The sequence below is a fragment of the Gambusia affinis genome, linkage group LG21 (assembly GCF_019740435.1).
Source record: "Gambusia affinis linkage group LG21, SWU_Gaff_1.0, whole genome shotgun sequence".
In the NCBI taxonomy this organism is placed as follows: Eukaryota; Metazoa; Chordata; class Actinopteri; order Cyprinodontiformes; family Poeciliidae; genus Gambusia; species Gambusia affinis.
Window position 1 is genome coordinate 4,198,165 of NC_057888.1, and position 19,132 is coordinate 4,217,296.

At 37.6% G+C, this 19,132-nt stretch overlaps 3 protein-coding genes across 14 annotated transcripts in view; 2 read left to right on the forward strand and 1 right to left on the reverse strand.

The window, feature by feature from the left end:
* LOC122824302 (collagen alpha-1(XVIII) chain-like) overlaps positions 1-3,471 on the forward strand; it is a 57,878-nt gene extending 54,407 nt beyond the window's left edge. For all 5 annotated transcript variants that reach the window (XM_044104739.1, XM_044104734.1, XM_044104736.1 and 2 more), the window contains 6 exons: positions 641-769; positions 1,171-1,218; positions 1,988-2,050; positions 2,148-2,345; positions 2,421-2,536; positions 2,612-3,471. In XM_044104739.1, coding sequence (XP_043960674.1) covers positions 641-769; positions 1,171-1,218; positions 1,988-2,050; positions 2,148-2,345; positions 2,421-2,536; positions 2,612-2,813 — 756 coding nt within the window. In that variant the 3' untranslated portion in view covers positions 2,814-3,471. The remainder of the gene's footprint in view (positions 1-640; positions 770-1,170; positions 1,219-1,987; positions 2,051-2,147; positions 2,346-2,420; positions 2,537-2,611) is intronic.
* Positions 3,472-4,454: 983 nt separating this feature from the next.
* ggh (gamma-glutamyl hydrolase (conjugase, folylpolygammaglutamyl hydrolase)) lies at positions 4,455-8,089 on the forward strand. Of its 2 annotated transcripts, none has more exons than XM_044104001.1 (9): positions 4,455-4,605; positions 4,719-4,827; positions 4,923-4,973; positions 6,361-6,445; positions 6,525-6,663; positions 6,848-6,954; positions 7,175-7,265; positions 7,343-7,477; positions 7,560-8,089. In XM_044104001.1, the coding sequence occupies exons 1-9, from the start codon at positions 4,506-4,508 to the stop codon at positions 7,676-7,678; spliced, it is 936 nt and encodes a 311-aa protein (XP_043959936.1). In that variant the 5' UTR covers positions 4,455-4,505; the 3' UTR covers positions 7,679-8,089. The 2 variants fall into 2 exon arrangements, with proteins under 2 accessions (XP_043959936.1, XP_043959935.1); XM_044104000.1 differs by having other exon boundaries at positions 4,471-4,605; positions 6,510-6,663.
* Positions 8,090-10,000: 1,911 nt separating this feature from the next.
* The window catches only part of dpp6a (dipeptidyl-peptidase 6a), a 289,142-nt gene continuing 280,010 nt past the window's right edge, over positions 10,001-19,132 (reverse strand). For all 7 annotated transcript variants that reach the window (XM_044103997.1, XM_044103992.1, XM_044103999.1 and 4 more), the window contains 10 exons: positions 18,663-18,734; positions 15,277-15,384; positions 15,007-15,076; positions 14,743-14,937; positions 14,391-14,445; positions 13,063-13,162; positions 12,242-12,300; positions 12,088-12,160; positions 11,938-12,011; positions 10,001-10,958 (listed from right to left, as the gene is read on the reverse strand). In XM_044103997.1, coding sequence (XP_043959932.1) covers positions 10,809-10,958; positions 11,938-12,011; positions 12,088-12,160; positions 12,242-12,300; positions 13,063-13,162; positions 14,391-14,445; positions 14,743-14,937; positions 15,007-15,076; positions 15,277-15,384; positions 18,663-18,734 — 956 coding nt within the window. In that variant the 3' untranslated portion in view covers positions 10,001-10,808. The remainder of the gene's footprint in view (positions 10,959-11,937; positions 12,012-12,087; positions 12,161-12,241; positions 12,301-13,062; positions 13,163-14,390; positions 14,446-14,742; positions 14,938-15,006; positions 15,077-15,276; positions 15,385-18,662; positions 18,735-19,132) is intronic.

Genomic DNA, 19,132 nt, shown 5'->3' on the forward strand with positions numbered 1-19,132 from the left:
ATTTATGTTCAACTACCCAAAATCCTCAACCATTTTGAAGTGGTTGAGGATTGTTAACTGTTAGCGACACTCCACAATTATAAAACTGAAAACATAAGTGAAAGGTCTGTTCCAAAGAATCACTTCCTGAACCGCAACCATTCAGGTGTGTGTACATTAACACATTTTAACCCACTAAAGGTAATATACTATATTCAAACAGCACTGATACATGCTAGGTGTCGATATGGTTAAATTTAGCATGTTAGCTTCCACGAAATGCTATATTGGTATATCACACTAGCATTGCCAGCACTAATATAAGGGTTAGCGCTTTAGTTAGCAATGCTTACTAGCTTGGCAAATTGGAAAAATTTTGCATATTTGGACATAATTCTTTAGATCAGATCAAATCTCTTTTGATATTAAAATGATAAAAGTTTACACTGCTATTTGTATTTCATAACCATTTATGTAAATGTATGGACATTACTGTAGGCTGCTGAGACTATGAATGAGATCCAGTCTATTCCTTTTTTCGTAAATTACAGGTTTGTAAATCGTAAAGTAGTATTTTGTTGTTGTTTTTTTTCTTGAAATGCTGTTAATTTACCCAAATAAAATGAATCTGTATCTTTCACCAACTTGTCCAACTGTTTAGCTGAAAACCTTTTCAACTCGAGAGAGCATGATGCAGCAGACGTCGAGGGATGAAGAGGGAACTCTGGCTTACGTCAAAGCAACAGGAAACCTCTTCCTAAAGGTTCCCCAAGGCTGGAAAGAAATACAGGTACTAGCAAAGAGTAATGGTGAAAAAGTTTATGTGGGTTATGTTTTAAACATTGCTGTTAATCAAATAGCTTTCATCCTGAAAGGACTCTGTGGTTTCCTATGAAATGAAAGAAGCATTTTTGCCTAACACTTTTTTTTTTTTCTTGCTGCGAATCATCAGAGAACATTTCTGAAGGTGAACCAGCCGGTTTGAGGGAATGATTAATGTTGTGCTGCTGCTCCCGTTTATAAAAATCAGTGACCTCATGTGCTGTGTGTGATGAAGCATTGTGGCAGTTTGACTTTGGAAGCTTGTTGAATCGCACAATAAATGTTGATTTTATGCTGTTCAAACGACGTATTCATTGTCCTGAAAGAACAACTGGGTCAACATATGAACGTGATTTGTTTTTCCCTCAGCTGGGCAGCCTCATCTACCTCTCCAATAACATCATCCCCCAAGATGAGGTACTTTTATTTCACTTTTAACTGCAAGCTGTGTGTACAATAGCGTATTAGATAAATTGTAAATAAATGCAAACTCAGCGACAATAAAGTTAAACATGCAACACCGCAGCTGCATGGATACAAAGTATTGCGTATTCCTTCTTTTATATGTTAGATCAGGAGTCAGGAAAAAAAGGGAGAGTAAATTTTTACCATCCATCCATCTAATTTCTGTACACCCTTGTCCCTAGTGGGGTGTACAACCATTCACACACACACACACACTAGGGAGAATTTACAGAGACCAATTTACCCAACAGCCCTGATTTTTACCAAAAAGATTAATTTCAGAAAATTTCTAAAAGTTTGCAAAGCCAAAAAATATTCTAGGAATAATATCCAAAATTTTCAGATGAATTTTAGAAATTTTCTAGAAAAAAACAACCCTGGATATTTCTGAGTTTGAAAAGTTGAACATTTCCTAGAAAAAACTTCTGAGATTAATGTGAGAAATTTTCTAAAATAAAAAATAGAGGAAATATTAGTTCCAAAAGTCAAATATTTTCCTTATTTTTTTAGAAAATTTCTGAGACTGATCTCAATTTCTGAGTTTTTTTCTAGCAAATTTTCAACTTTTTAGACTCAAAAAGTTTTTTTTTTTTTTTAACATTTCTGCATTTTGGAGGACGTGTTCTCCCTTTTCTTTTTTCTTATGTACAATGGCCCTAATATTCTGTCTTACCAAGTGTCATAACACTTTTCTAAAGCCTCTTGTGAACTGTTCGTTCAGCCTCGAGTTGCATATCAAGTAAGAGGAGAGACGATGCAGAGAGTCCGTTCAGTCAAAGAAAGGGTAAGATCAGGATTCAGGTTGTGTTTTGGTCTGATTTTCTTTCCAGAACTTCTCAGAGTTGATCTTTTTCTTTTTGTTTCGAATCCTCATCCATTAGCTGAATTTGGTAGCGTTGAATCAGCCGCACTCAGGGAACATGATGGGGCTCGACATGGCTGACCAGATGTGTTATGAGCAGGCCAAGGCCATGGGTTTGGCTCCAAACTACCGTGCCTTCATGTCGTCCCACAAGCAGGACCTGGTCCATGTCGTCTATCCCGGTTTCCGGAACTCTCTGCCAGTAACCAACCTCAGGGTGAGTGGGCTCTCCATGCTTAAAAGAAACGAACAAAAGCTGAATAAATCACATTAAATCAATATTTCCCCTCAGGGAGATGTGATATTCAGGAACTGGCAGTCCATCTTCATCGGCAACGGCGGTCCAGTGAATCCCAGAATACCCATCTACTCCTTTGATGGCCGGGACGTTTTAGCTGATCCTTTCTGGTGCGTGAACCCACATGATGGGTGTATGTGAACTTCTGGCCAGCATATAAAACAGTGATATTCTCTGTGCGATAGGCCCAAGAAGAGCATCTGGCACGGTTCCACCAGCAGGGGTCTCAGAGTGGTCGACAAACACTGCGAGACGTGGCAGGCGGACGACTTCTCCGTCATGGGCCAGTCCTCCAGCCTGACCTCAGGGCTGCTGCTCGGCCAGCAGACCAGAAGCTGCTCCACCGAGTTCATCGTCCTCTGCATCGAGACCTACAAAAACTCTTAACTCTCTCAGACAAAACCCAACTTGGACGTAGTAAACATTAAAGACTCCTTGAGGACATAATTTTAGCTGTTTGTGGTTTCAAACCAACGTCATCTTTTAGTTTCCTGACGTCTGAGATCAGTAAGAGGACTGGGGGTCGTGGTGTGCTCTCTCCGAACAAGAATCACAGAATGTCTTTATTTATTACAAAGCAAGTCAAAGATTTCCAACCTGGTGGCACATACAGCGATGCAGGATAAAACACAGAAGTTTGACACTATGAACAAATAAATGCAAAATCGGCGACAATGAAGTTAAACATGCAACAATGCATAGATATAAAGTAGCACATATTCCTTCTTTTATACGTTAGATCAGAAATACGAGATCAGTGACTGAACCTTGAGACCTATTTCTCTATTTGTTTAGGAAAAAGTTGTTTCGGAAGGTTTTTTCACTGTTTTTTCTACTTCACGGAAGACCAGACAACCAATGTTGCCACCAAAGACATTTGTGATGCACTGTACTTTTTTTTTTTTTTCTTTCTAGTTCTGTGTTTGTTTGATGACCATTCTTTTCTCTTTAAAGGACTTATTTAATTTAAATCTATTGATTTATTTATGCTGTCACAGCACATAAACATCAGATATTAGACAATAAAAATTGAGAATGTAATTTATCATTTGTCTATTGACTCTCTCTTCTAGATTTGGTCTATTTTTGTACAATGTTCTTTAACAAGAAAAAGGCATTTGAGTGTCAATAGAAGGTGATAAATGTATCGAACCATGCAATACAAATTAATGTTTGAAAGAACAAAACAAGGTGCAAGTGTGATAGCGCATGTTTTGTACAAAATACAAATATTTGTGGTTTTGGGAATAAAGCTATTTCTTTTCATAAACTGTTGTTATAGATGTGTGTGAGGTGAAAAATCAAGCAGGAAAAATTTTACCTGCAGACTTTTTTAGTAAAACTTTAAGTAGTACTGACGACTAAAAGTATGGGGCAAAATCAAAATGACTTAAAATTAAACTGAAAAGGACTACTGGCATTGAAGAATATCAATGTGACTGAAAATATTGAAAAAAAAATTGGAACAAATATTGATGGTGAAAATAATTAATTGAAACTTAATCAAGTTTTCAAGCTTTTTTCATTGCTGCTGCTTTCAAATTCAATTCTGACACTTTTGGCATTCCATAATTTTAGACGTCAACGTTAAATTCTTCAGATCCAATAAAATGTTTATACTTTTAATGCCTCTAATTCTTTTTAGTTTCATTTGAAGTCGTCATCATTTTTAGCCCAAATAGGAATAATACATAAATGAAATCAACTCAATGTAAACTTAGTTTTTATGTTTCATTTAAATTTTTTTCAAAGTGGAGAAAGTTTTTGTTACAGTTTGCATAAAATTACTTCTTTTAAAAAAAAAGTTTTTTAGTAAAATTATCTTAACTTTTTATATCTCCTCAAACACAGAAAAAGAGAGATTTAGATGGAAAATGTGAAATCTAAACAATGAATACATTTATTAGAGATCTGGCTTAAGAAAAACAAATAATTTGTTTACTTGTAGGCCAAGTGTTTTTGTTCACACGGTTTTATTTTTGTAAATCCAGAATCAAAATCTGTGCTTTTATTCTGAAAGCATAAAGCGGAAAGGATGAGAATGATTTTATCAACTAGTTCCTCGCTGGGCGCTGTGACATGTTTTCGTCTACAAAAATGTTTACTTTGCTTCTTTTTATTTCGCTTATTAACCTCCCATTTTGTTCATCAACTGACAGAAATGATGAACCTATAATCGGTGAGTTTATTACCGTGTAGTTTCTGGTTATTAAAACCACGCAGCAGCTACCGGAGGAGTTTAAACCCCGGTTGTGTCGAGTCACGTTTGTAAACGTTCGTCTCTTGTTGCAGGTGTTCTGGCTCAGGAGGTCTCCTCCCCGAAACCGAACCAGGCGGCCTACATCGCTGCCTCCTATGTGAAGTTTCTGGAGGCTGCTGGAGCCAGAGTTGTACCCGTCATGTGAGTTGTCGTTATCTGACGGTCAATGGATGATTCTTTGGGCTATTTTAGCGGCATTAAACACCGGAATGAACTTAAATATCCTCTGGTTACAGGATTAACAAGACACTGGAGGAATACAAGACTCTGTTCAGCTCCATTAATGGGTAAAGAAATGATTATATTAAGCATATTGGCTCTGATTTCAAGTATGATTAACTACTATTTCTAATTTGTTGCTGACATATTTTAGTTAAGATTATAATCTTGTTTTTCTAACCTTTTAATATGCTTTCTTCACGTTATTCACCTATATGGCAAGTTAGTTTATCATATAATTAGAGTTAGTGGCTCTCGGAAACCAAACCACCAGAGGTTTGTTTATTCAAAGTAAGATTTAAAGTAACTGGCAAATTTACTTCATAAAACTGTGATGAATCATCTTTATTGTTGTTAACATAACAATAAAACAATTGAGGCAGAATTACTAGGCCTGTCACAACCACAAATTATTGCAATAAATGATATTATTGTTTCTAAACCATTACCAAGTAATATAGTGAGAATGGAATAATTGGTCTCAAAGACCAATACATTTAATTTAGTAAGAAACACTGAACATTGTATCTTTAAGGCATTTAAATATCAAAAATAAAAATAATAAGAACCACTTACAATTGAAATCATAAATAAATTAAAATGAGCTGACAATTAATATATTTTCTTGGTCAGTTTAGTTTACAGAGACAATGTAATCTATTTTATTTATGATTTCAATCATGCAATTAATAGCGAAAGAAATTAATCTTTCGTATGCGAGTTCAGTTTATTCACAAATAAATCTCAGGAAATAACCAATTATCCCGATTGCACCAAATCTGTATTTTCAGTCTTAGTGGCAGTGGTGGTTTTAACAGGACGTGGGCCCCCATGCAGCACTGGATCAGCCCTGGGCCCTTGAAATATATTGAACACCTCTGTTGGAAAATTAGACCAGAGATAGGAAAGGTGACAACTAACTGTGAAGAGTCTCTTTTCCTTGAGAAATAAAATTAAGATTTCAAGCAGCATTTTGAATTTCTCAGTTTGTCTGATATTGAAATGTATTTGAGCTAAAAGATTTAAAGTGTGACAAAAATAAAAAATTAAATGTCATGCATCATATTCTCTTTAAAATTCCACATAAACTTCTAGTTGGCTTTTCATCCATTTTCAGCACCTTTTTTCACATTTTAAAAGTCTAACAATTTTATTCTATATCATGTTTGTGTTTCGAAGCATTTATAATCCACCACTTATGTTTGTATTTAAATATTAAAGTTTCAAGTATTGAGTAATACTTCACATTCTCCCATACAATAAAAATGATGTGAGATTAAGAGTATGGTTTGAGTATATGACACAACATTCTGCCTTATTTTATTGATTAAATTTGTGAAAACTGATTTAAATTGGCAGCATACTGGGGAAATTTATAATGAGCCTATTTCTGTTTTTATTTTTACTGCTCTGTTTTCAAGTTTCGATTGGGTTTGTGTGTTTTATGCGCTGCAGGATCCTGTATCCAGGCGGCGGAGTCAGCATCATCTCATCTGGCTACCAAAGAGCTGCCAAAATCTTCTACGATCTGGCCATTGAGGTGAAAGGTTAACCTGCTAGTAGCTGTGTTGTGGTGTGTAGATGTAACAGGTTTTTTTTAACAGTGTTTGGTGTCTCAGGCGAACAAGAGGGGTGACTATTTCCCGGTGTGGGGCACCTGTCTGGGTTTTGAACAGCTCATGTATTTGACGAGTGAAAAGAGTCAGCTGTCGCACACCAACACGAGCGGCGTCGCTTTGCCGCTGAACTTCACTCCAGGTGCGCCTACGTGTTAAATATCAGGGTAGTCTGTTTAATATTTGTTTAATTATTTTGGATATTTGGTGGTTCCATTCATACTGTTGTTTATTACATGAAATTATACTCCAGTACAGATGGAATGTGATGGTTAGTTTTTAAAGTTGCTATAGGAACGACTGATGACGGATTGTTTGCTCTCCAGAGGTGAAAGGCAGCAGGATGTTTGAGGCCTTTCCTCCTGACCTGATGTCAGCTCTGTCCGCCGAGCCGCTAACAGAAAACTCCCACCAGTGGAGCCTCACCACGCTGGTACGCAGACCCGCACTGAATGGACCTCAGGGTGTCAACAAAACGTTTAACTAATCTGTGGCGGGAAAAGGAGGATGGAAACAACCATCCATCCATCCATCCACAGTTTTGAAACTGTAGACCTAAAAGAGACGTAAACCTCGAGTCTGTCATGAACAAATCAGCCGCGCAGCAACAAACGCTCTTATTTCCTGTGACTAATCACTTCTGTTTGTTCCAGACTTACGACACAAACGAGGAACTGAAGAGTTTCTATAAAGTCCTCTCAACAAACACAGACGGAAACACCGAGTTTGTGTCAACAGTGGAAGGTGACTGAAACGGACTCAGTGACGCTGTACAACAGGACAGTTGTCATGACGACTGCTGTTTTCTTACCTCCGTGCAGCTTACGGTTACCCCGTTTATGGAACGCAGTGGCATCCAGAGAAAAATGCCTTTGAGTGGTCCAGACCTTACATTCCTCACTCTCCATCGGCAGTCAGGACGACCTTCTACACGGCCCACTTCTTTGTGAGCGAAGGTATGAAAACACAACAGGTTTGGAGTCCGAGTGCTGAGTATTTGCTTGTCACTTAAACTCTGATCTGTGAATCTCTCCGTAGCGAGGAAGAACTTTCACAGGTTTCAGTCTAAGGAGGAAGAGAGCAAAGCACTGATATACAACTATAATCCTGTTTACACTGGAAACGCAAGTGCCTTTGAGCAAATTTATTTGTTCTGAGATTCCTCTTCACAAAGCTGTTCTGCTTTAATTTGGACTTGATATTTTTAGTTTTCTAATAATCTGAAAATGTTGTTTTGCACTGGAAGTTGAATGAAGCGTCTGTGTTGTCAATCACTAGCTTCTTTTTTAAATGAGTTTTTCTGTTTGTTTTAAACACATTTTGCTAATTTCTTGATAGTTTGAGACACTAAGTTGAATTTTTCTGGAGGCTTTGACTTTAAGCACATCTGAGGAGTGAATCAGAAACTGCTTATTTATACAAAGAATGTAAAAAATTGAATGTAATGAAGATGCTGTTTAGTTTTTGTCAATTTGCAGCAGTTGACCTTCAATTACATACTTTTCATTTGTCATTTTTCTTTTTCTAATGCAAAAGTATTTGTGGTATAAACCTTTCTAAAGGATTGATCTCCTGTGGTTTTACTGGCACGCAGCTAATCCTCAAAACTTTGTAAGACTAAAGTCATAAAGTAAATTTGAAAAGTCAATAACTTTTTTGAAAAGTCAAGAAGATTTTTTCTGTTAAAATTTGGCACGTTTATAGCAAATTTCCAACTTTTCACACTTAGAAATGTGCAAGTTTCTATGATGAAAATTTCTGAGTTTTTTTGGGCAAAAGTTAACTTTTTTTTTTCCCCCTCCAATAGACTGTCATCTATTAATATGTCTCACTCAAAACTGGAGTTGGTTTAGCTTTACCCTGTTCACATTCTGCCTACAAAATGTATTTCCCCACCGTTTGTAATCCATTTCTAAACTGGTTAGTCCAGTAGCTTAATGTTTACAAGTGTTGGAATTTATTTTATCAGATTAATTTATAGCTAATATAATCATTACTTGCAGTATTGTAATATGTTGTGTTATAAAATGTATGTGTTGTTGTGAAAAGGAAAGATCAAAAAACATTAATGACTATAAAAATATTTTCATTTTGCTCTTGAGCAAGAAGGACAACAATATAATGGAGCCATTGTAGATGATTGGGGGGGAAAAAAGTTAATCATAAAGTAAATTTGAAAAGTCAAGAAGATTTTTTCTGTTAAAATTTGGCACGTTTATAGCAAATTTTAAACTTTTCACACTTAGAAATGTGCAAGTTTCTATGACGAAAATTTCTGAGTTTTTTTGGGCAAAAGTTAACTTTTTCTTTTTTCCTCCAATAGACTACTGTTTATTAATATCTCACTCAAAACTGGAGTTGGTTTAGCTTTACCCTGTTCACATTCTGCCTACAAAATGTATTTCCCCACCGTTTGTAATCCATTTCTAAACTGGTTAGTCCAGTAGCTTAATGTTTACAAGTGTTGGAATTTATTTTATCAGATTAATTTATAGCTAATATAATCATTACTTGCAGTATTGTAATATGTTGTGTTATAAAATGTATGTGTTGTTGTGAAAAGGAAAGATCAAAAAACATTAATGACTGATAAAATATCTACTTTTTTATTCTAACACTTACTTTCATGCCACAATCTGCCAATGACATCCCTGTATGCTTTGGATAACAAAGTTGAACATCTTGGAAAACGTCCTCCATGTGTAAAAAGAAAGTTTGTTTCCATTGGCCATTTTATAAAGTCCACTTCCAGCTCAATTCAAAGACGGCAACAGGAGAACAAAAAGGAACAACCGAATGTAACGTCCAAAGGATGTTATGCACTAATAACACTCGGGTAACATTGTTTTTCTTCCTCTTCTTCTCGGCATAAAATGATATTAGAACATTTACACATCAAGCTAACGAGACCGTGATCTCAATCACAATACTACTGCAAATATAGTTTATGCAGTTCTGTGATTAGCATAAAGATGTTGAACAACTAATATGAAAAAAATATTACTGCTAGAAAGTTAAAAATACTATTAAAAGAAATAATGTTACATTTAGCATTAGAAATGCTATTAAAGGACATTTAATTTTTGTGCAAAGTAAAACAAGCACCATGCTAATCTTTAGCACAAAAAATCTAAACGCTATAAGATCTTGCAGCTCCGCTTTGCTCTACCTTTAGTTTTAAAACTAGTGGGCAAAATGTCAGTTTTTAAAAAGTAGTTGTTGGAAAGCAAGCAAGCAAGTAATTGTTTCTGAAAGCTAAAAACAACCTAGATAAGATCAGGAGTATTTATCCTTAGCATGGTTTCATGTAAGAAGGAGGTAATATAAATATTTCCAGAAAGAAATAAGCTACTTTTTCTAAAAAACAAAAGTAACTAAGTGAACTCTAGATGAAAAAAGGACCTTTTATAATAATTTTTATTTTTATACCCTTGTTGGGAAGCTTCTATATTGGTCTAAACTCCATTAATGCATGCTTTCCAGGCTTAAAACGGTTAAATCACTTATTGCAGTGAGATACTGTAGCAATGTGTTGAAGGTCTGAACCACTATCTTGGCTTTTTTTGTATTAGATAAATTTCTCTTCATGTTTTCTGATAAAGTAAGGCACCGTGAATAAATCAAGGAAATGCTATTGTTGGAGGAAACCGAAACGGAACCATGATCAAACGTATAATCTAAACAAAAATGGCTTATTTCTTTCCCCGTAAAACTCGTCCCAGCATAATTGAAACAGAACATTGTTGACGCAAATAAAAGATGAGCATTTGTGTGCTATTTTACATACTGTTAACAACAGAGACAACCACAGTCCATGAAAAGTTCATCACGACTTTAAAAATAGTAACGTTCCCTGTATCCACGCAGTTCCAGACGCCCCTTACGAACACTGCCGATCAGCGCCAGGGTTCTGAATTTCATTTATATACAAACCCATGTAGGTTGTGTGCTATAACGTTTCTGCTCCTCACAACCTGAAAGTCAGTGTGTAGGCTTAAGCTTTCACTCCGTTGCTTTTAAAGACGTCCATCCTGCTGTAAAGGAGACTGTTTCTGGACTTCCTGTAGGTCATCAGGCCGTTGGAGATCCACCGGATGAACAGGGGAGGACAGATCCGTCGTCTGCCGGACGGCGTTGTAGACACAGCGAGTTCAACCGAAACACACGGAGGATGAGGGTTGCATAATGGACAACTTGGTCGCTCTCGGGCACGGATACAACACGGAGGGAATGTCGGACCAAATGGAGGGAATGAGAAAAGAGGAACGGCAGCCTGTCGAAGAAAATCTACCCCTCGTCTTCAACCTCCTCCTCCAAATCCTCCTCAAACACGCTTTCTGGTAGCCTGAAGCACTCCTCGAAGAAATTCACCAGGGACTGACTCAGGTGCTGCCTTGTTGCGTCGCTGTGGATGAAGTGGCCCTCGTCTGGGTAGATCTGACGGGAACAGAGTAACAAAAGCTTCAGCGTCAGCTGAATATTTATTTATTTCAAACAGGTTTAAAACAAAAACAAGAGGACAAGAACAAAATGAGTAGTTTACTACTTTTGTTTGAAAAGGAGCACAGCTCTGGAAAAAAACTTAGGAGACAACTTAAAATGATACATTTCTCTGATTTTACTTTTATAGGTAAATGTTTGAGTAAAATCAACATTGTTGTTTTATTCTGACAACATGTCTCCGAAATGTCGAGCAAAAATGTTTGTATTTATTTGCAGAAAATGAGAAACGGAAAAGAGGCAGAGCTTTCAGATCTCAAATAATGCAAAGAAAACAAGTTCATATTCTTTTAGAAACAACAATATACGTGTATATATCTATATATATATCTATGTATATAGATATATATATATCTGGTGGAGCATCTTGATGAAAGCAGTCATTCTCTGCTTGGGAAAGTAAATCTGTTGAGTCTCAAAAACCAAAAGTTGTAGCATATGTTGACCAAAAGAAAACCAATAATTGGTCCTTGTGGAACTCCTTCAGACATACAGAAATGTTCCTGATTTCAATTTGCCAATTAGACACTGAAAATATATAATCAATATCCTGGTTTTAAGTGTACAGGATGCTCAAGGGGAACAAGAGTAGAACGTTTATGGTTCAGGCTATTTTTGAAATTAATTATAACTCCTGCATTTGAATTTTTTCCATGATGAATTTTCTCACTCAAAGGGAAAAAGGTTGTCGTCCCTCTTTTGTGAGTCGAAAAGTGAAACTGGCATTTTTGTAAGAGTTTTTATTGGAACTGGAAATAAATCTGGTGTAAAAGCCGAGCCCAGATGTCTGTGAGCCCTGATAATTATTCCACTGAGGTTCTGTGATAGTTGAATAAAAGACATGTGGTGCATTTGCAGGGATCAGAAACCTCCCAAAGGCTGACAGATTTAACCAAATTAAAATGAAACGACATACCTGCAAGGTGTAGTTGGCCTTTTCACTAATGAGCTGGGAAATGAATTTCGCTGTGTGTTGGAAGTGAACTTTTTCTGAGGACACAGAGACAAAAATGTCATTCATGTTTCTTTATAACGTAGAAATGAGAACTTTGACCTGCAGTTGTACCATCAGCTGTCGGGTGAACGATGAGGAACTTCTTATCCATGAACCGAGACGCTCGGTGGGCTAAGTTTGCCATCTAAGACCAGAAACAGGATCGAGTTGGTACTTTTAGTCAGAACCGCAGGCAAACAGGAGAAGTCTTGAAATGAAGACCTACCGTGTACGCTCTGGGATCCGGTTTAGGCAGACCCAGGTATCGTTCAGAGAAAGCAGAGGCTGGAAAAAAAGACGAAAATAGAAATGTAAAGTAAATGGATTGAAAACTATTCTGAGCCACTAAAGGTGAGTTTGAAATGCAAAGAAAAGTGGACTGTTTACTGGTGGCAACAAAAACTGGACTGTAAAAACACAAAGTCTGGCCAAGTATTTTGGTCTAGTTCCTATTGCAAAAATCTTAGTACACATAAAATAAGACAAAATAAGTTACGAGTAACTTTTCAGCTAAATACAAGAGCAATAAGAGTCAATAATTCTTGAATACTGTTAAAAATAAGAAAACTCAGCCCGTTTTTTAAATTAACTCCAGTCATCCATTGAACGGTTCAAATGCAGAAAAGCATAAAACTGATGACGTGTGTTTGTGTAAACCTCCTTTTCCTTCCAATTCAAAGTGAGAAAAGTGTCCCAGCTTCTCTCTAATTTTCAGTTTCTCGACTGTATTTCTGTATTTCCGCAGCTGAAACAACCATCGCTCTCCTGATACACATCTCATTCTGCATCTCTCACAGCTTATATTCCTCTGATGGATGAGGTGAGGCCGTGTATGATTGGGCTCTGAGTGCAGCTGCTCCAGCACACCAGCTCCAGATTCCCAGAAAGAGGGTAAAGGTGCTGGAGATGCTATCTGTCTTTATTTCACCTTCCAGAACATTCCGACGGCTCCGGCGGCCCTGCAGAGCTGCTTCCACACGTGCAGCCGAAACTGAAACATTTTGCATTTCAGAGCGCAGATGAAAACGAAAAGAACGAAGGGCTTACCGTACAATTCAAAGTCGGTGATGGGTGAGAGGACAGCGCCGCATTTTATTGGAGACTCCTCGCCGCTGAGCAACAGGCTGGTCACGTAGCCGCCGAACACCTGAGGAACAACAACTGTTATCACACACAACGCAGCAAGAGCAGCAAATACAAGAGCCGAGGCGACGCTGAAGTGAATTCTGGGTTTTAGACGCCGCAGTCTGTTTGGTTCTGAGCACCAATATGTGCTTAAGCAGCAACGTCTGCCACAGAGCAGGATTAGTTCGCTTGTGAAAGCGTCACCCAAAAGGGTTTTTCCAATCTACTTCAACAACACTTCTCTGAAGAATCAAATTATTTCTTCTTTTCTCTCAAGTTAGAGCTTTACGAATGGAATCACATCAACCAAGAGGCGTCAAACACAAACACAAAGCCGGGGGCCAAATCTGGCCCGCCATAGCTTTTTATGTGGCCCTGTAGAATACAAACCTCCAAGGTAACAGTTCTGTGCTTAAATATTATTTTACTAATAAAATTAAAGGGGTTTCATCTGCTTACTACCAAATCTAATTAGGCAACACTTCCAGTTTTACTACGATTATGGAAATTCACACAAAAATCAACAAATTGCAGCATTTTTTTTTTTTGCCAATGCGTAATTATGTTTACTGAAGATTTTCCTGAAAAATGATCAAAAACTTTGGCAACTCCCACCTGCAGGTGGCAGTATGTTTTACTTCTCCACTTGTACTCTGTGGAGGAATTAAAAGTCACATTTACTATCATACATAAGAGCAAATATTGCAAAATTTATTAAAAATACCTTTAAATTAGCAATTTATATCAAAAGAAATACAAAATAGGTCCTTCAAGATAACAGTTGTGAGCTTAAATGTTATTTTATTAATCAAATTAAAGTGGTTTTATCTGTTTACTGACAAATTACACCAGTCAAGACTTCCAGTTGAGCCTTTTTTGTAAATGTGTCAGTGAATAATCTTAAACTTATTTCACCAATTAAATGCTTGAAATCCACCTGTGATGGTAAAATATGAAAGGCAGCAAAAAGAAAAAAGCTTAGTTCAAAGGCAACAAGTTTTGAACAATTACCAGATATGATTGCTGCTTAGTTTGAAACTGTTTTCTGTTCAACAATATCAAACAAAGAGAGTTCAAATCTGAACCAGATGAATTTAAAAATCTAGTTTTTGCATTTAGATGGAGACTGACGGCACTATTGTTTTGTTTTGGTCCAGTTCTGCAAAAATCACAGTTCAATTTACAAAAACAGAAATCCGACAAAAGTTGAAGATGCGTTCAGGAGCAGAACGGAACGAGGCTCGTCTTACCTGACCGAAGGCGCCAACTCTGGACTGGTCCACATAAGGTTCTTTCAGAACGAACCTGAGGGGAAAAACGTCACTATTAAGATTGTGTGCAATAAAAGTCTGTAAATAAAAGCTTACATTTACGGTGAAAACAAATTATTTGCCATTTTTCATACATTTTACATTTACACTTCAAATTTTGCTAGACTGATGTCAAAGATGATATGAAATGGTAAAATATTTTGGAGATTTTTTTCCCATCAAGGTATGCAAAGAAACATCTCAGTTCAGTCCATTTCTTTCTTTTCTTTTCTTTGATAAAATGCAGCAGGTTCTGCAGTCCGGCCCAGTTACAGTGAGAAGAGGCTCGTACTCGAGAGCGTCCGTCTGATCCTGCTCCTCAAACACGCCCAGCTTCTTATGGATCCGGTGCAGGACGTTGGTGCCCTGGAAGCCGCTGCCCCGCCCGTCGCAGCGCACCACGATGGCGCCGAAGCTGCTCACCAGAACCGTGGCCCAGTCCAACACAAACCGCTCCGACACCGTCTGGCCACCAGGTGTCCCGTCACTGCACCAAAGAGTAAATGTTATCAACTGGTGACAGCTTGAGTACTTGGTGTATTTCACAGATACGTACACAAGCAGGAGGAGCGGGTAGTGTGACGTATCCATGAAGCCGGCAGGTTTCAGGATCTTCAAAGACAAAACTGAAATCCAGAGGAACACAAATGTTTTATAACGCTTAATCAAAATAAGTTACAAATATACTGCAGCAACACTTATTGGCACCCAGGTAAAGATGTGTGAAGTAAATGTTTACAACCCTCCTCCCATCCATAATTTTTCCAGTTTATTTTACATTTCACTCTTTATTCAAGGTGCCTGTAACTGATGAACTGTGACATACTGTAGTCGTCCATGTTGATCTCCCTGTACTCCACTGTGGGCATCTGCACGGAGTCCAGAGTCAGCCGGAGGTTCTCATTGCTCTCCAGTTTGGAAACCTCTGAAATACCTGCAGACAGCAAACGATCAGAGGGATGAAACACAATCCAAACACAGAAGATAAAACCCTTCCGGCTACGACGTCTGTCCAAGATCTCCCAACAGAAACCAAGAAGGAAAAGAAGAGGTAAAACACCTGACGGCTGCTGAAAATGTGACCTTGATTTGCTGTTACAGCTAGCTTCATTTGTTTGAAGCACACAGGGAAGCAGCTCCTTTTATTCATGGAGCACAGCTGCCACGGCAGGCGAGGTCAAACGGGCGAACGTCGCATGTTGGAATTGGTTCGTCCTCGAATGTCCAGAAACAAGCGACTTCCAGCAGGGAAATCAACTCAGCGGCTGCCACAGCTGCTCCCGCTTACGGATTCAGATAAACATTCCTGAGCTGCTGGACAGGTCCAGTAAAGCGGGAGAGGGACAGCACGTGCTACATATAGATGAATTCATTTGACCTCGTTTCTGAAGGTTTTAATTGACCATCTCCTCCTCAAGATGAAGTATTTTATCTCTCAGCTCTAGAATCAGGTCAGAGGAACACGAGGACAGTCAAGTATAAGAGCACAAATAAATTAAAGAAAAACATTTTGTGAAAATATACAACTAACAATATGGACCCAGTTACATATATCACTATGACTGCAGGGTCTATGCACCTTTTCACAGCTTGAAGACAAACTGCACAGACCAGTTCATTTCTTTTTTTCATTTTGGGAAATCATTGTTAATCTCATCTCCTTTATCCCCTTAAATCAGAGCGATCAAAGTGTCGGATAATAGCAGATTAGATTAGATTCTTTCTCAAACTGGGGTCCCCGGACCATAGTTTGGTACAGCTAGCTCACCAAAGGATTGTGTTAAAAAATAATAATGGATAATTGGGTTGAGACAATTTATACCACAGCAGATACAGAAAACTACAAATGAAACAATTCAATCCAATAAAAATCTATTCTCAATCTCTTTATGTTAAATAAATTTAAAATAATATGACTTAGCCGCTGAATAACGGCCCCATCGTTGTGCTTCCATCCTCACCATCACTCACCGACACCGTTTCTCTTTTTAATACCTGGATAGATATGTGGCGCCAGCCTTATTGTTCCAGCTGCAGGTCAGGCTTAACCCGGAAAAACATCCTCAGCAATAATAATGTGATTGTCCTGTTTCTGCCACAGTGGGTCAAAATAAGAAACCCAGTGATTCCCAATCCAGTCATGGAGGTTCCAGGAGAAAGTGGAACCGAGTTGTACCGTCTGTCGTCCGTTATATGTAGTAATGCTGAGTCAGCTCACTTCTATAACTACTTGATTCAGGGACAACAGACTGTAAAGGTGGTCAATGAATATGTCCTCCCTCCTGGTAAACCCTGCAGAGAGGACATGTATGAAGGGGGATTCCTGTATGTTTACGAGAAGAGAACGAATGCAGAGACCCGATAATGACCACCTGAACACAACCAGTGTGACGGTTTCTCCTGGCCCTCCTCTCCAAAATGACGACAGTTCTGGAGAGGAACCAGAACCTCTAAATGTGGAAGAGAATAGCGCAGAAGATACAACAAGCAGCCATTTTGAGGAAGGAGAAATGAGTGAGAGTCAGACAGAAGATTGGGGTCCAGAAATTTACAGCAGAGTAGAAGAAGAAACTTTCTGGGAGGATTTTATGCCAGTGTTATTGTTGTTGTTTAGTTTGACAGCGTAAACAAATATCTCGCTAAATAAAATACCTTTTATTGTTTCTTACTGGGCTGGTAATTCCACACTTTTGATTCCACAGACCAAAAGTTTGGACACAACTGTGTGTCCAAACCTTTGGTCTGTACTGTATATCTATTTATATAAATATCTATCTATCTATATAGATCTAGATAGATATAGATATATATAGATATAAATATATCTATATCTATATATCTATCTAGATCTATATATATATATATATCGCTATATGTATAGATCTATAGATATATATAGATCTATCTATCTAGATATAGATAGATAGATGGATGGATAGATCTAGATAGGTAGATAGGTAGATATGGATAAATATGGATGGATGAAAAAATTAAGAGACCACTACTTTGAACTCCATTCAACTGCATTGAATTGAATAAACTACAATAAGTAAGCAAGCTAAAAGCTTTAGCTTCCACTGAGCAGTTAGCAACTGTTAGCGGTTGTAAAATTAAACACAGCTAAAATGCACAACATCAATAATGTCACGTTAAAAACACACAAAATGGCAAAAAAATACGCATGAAACACTGTGTATCATTGAATTTGTCGAAAATATATGTAAAAATATAATATTTGTGAAGAAAACACAGAGCTGAGCTTAATACATATCACTGTTACCAACGGCAACAGGAAAAGTGGGGCGGAACAGTCAGTTGCAGGTTACTATGGTAACCACCAACTGTCTAAGAGCAGGGTAACAGAGCTTACTGACTCAGTAAAATACATTTAATGGATGAAGAAACAAATTTTGACAAACTCCACATCTATAATATTATTAAATATTATTGTTTTGGTCTGTGGCCTCAAAAGATGGCGCCGATTATCTGTGCGAGACGTAAACGTCACACGAAGTGACGTCAGTTCCAAAGCTCTATAGCACCAATTGTCTTTAGACAAACCACACGGCTACACATTGTTTTTAACAAACTTCATTTTATAGAAGCATAAATAGGCGCCACACTACAGAACTTACGCAACTACTGCAGCGACAACCCTGTTGGTTAAACTCATGCTATGCTGTGCAGGCAAAACACTTATTTGGCCACTTGGGGGCGCTTAAATACTAAATAAAGATTATTGAACAGTGATCGGTAAAATGATCATTGCTAATTAAAGAAGACAAATATATTAAATAAGATTATTTTCTTCATAGAGCATGTTTGAAGATGCATCATGTGGCTGCAGCTACAGTTTTTCCTCAGTCTATAAAACCTCTGGGCTGTTTGAGTGTTTGACATTCCTAATCAGGTTAATCATAAACATTAGATACTGATGAGATTTACAGCAACCTATACACTTTTTAACATAATACAGTAGAGCTGATGTCATTACTTAAAGAGAAGAATCACATTACAGTATGCTGATATTGCTGTTGTGGCTGGTCATAATGTGATTACCAACATCATTTCAGGCTTGGCTTGCAGACAAAGTGACTCAGATGGTCATCCTGCACTGAGGACCCCCTGCTGTCAAGGTGATTTTAATGCTCTCGGTGTCGGGAACATAATCCAATAGGTGCTTTAGTAATAGCACCTGCAGGGTGTACTCACTTTCTCTGTCTTGTGTTTCACTTTCTGCGTCTCTCTGGGTTTTGTACACGGCCACAAAGGGAATATCCGGACCTGGAAACACAAATTAAGAGAGAATTTCTGAATTTTGGTTTACAGTGCCCTAGAAAAACCATTAACAGGCTCTGAATTTTTATCATTTGAATCATGTTACATTATGTCAATGTATTTTATGACAAACTGGGGCTGCGAAAAAGTTGATGAAATTAACTCAAATAAACTGAAGCAATTTGTTACGTGTAATCAAAATGATTTGTCAAACTTAATTTATTTACATTTATTTATGATTCACTAACACTTCTTGATGCTCTAGTCCATTTTTTAAATATGGTAATTGCATAACTGCTCATTTTTATGCAAGTCCAAACTATTCTTTGGTAAATTGTGCAGTGATTTTACCAAACACGCCAAAAACCCAAAATCTTACTCAGTATTTTTTGTCTAGTTTCTTG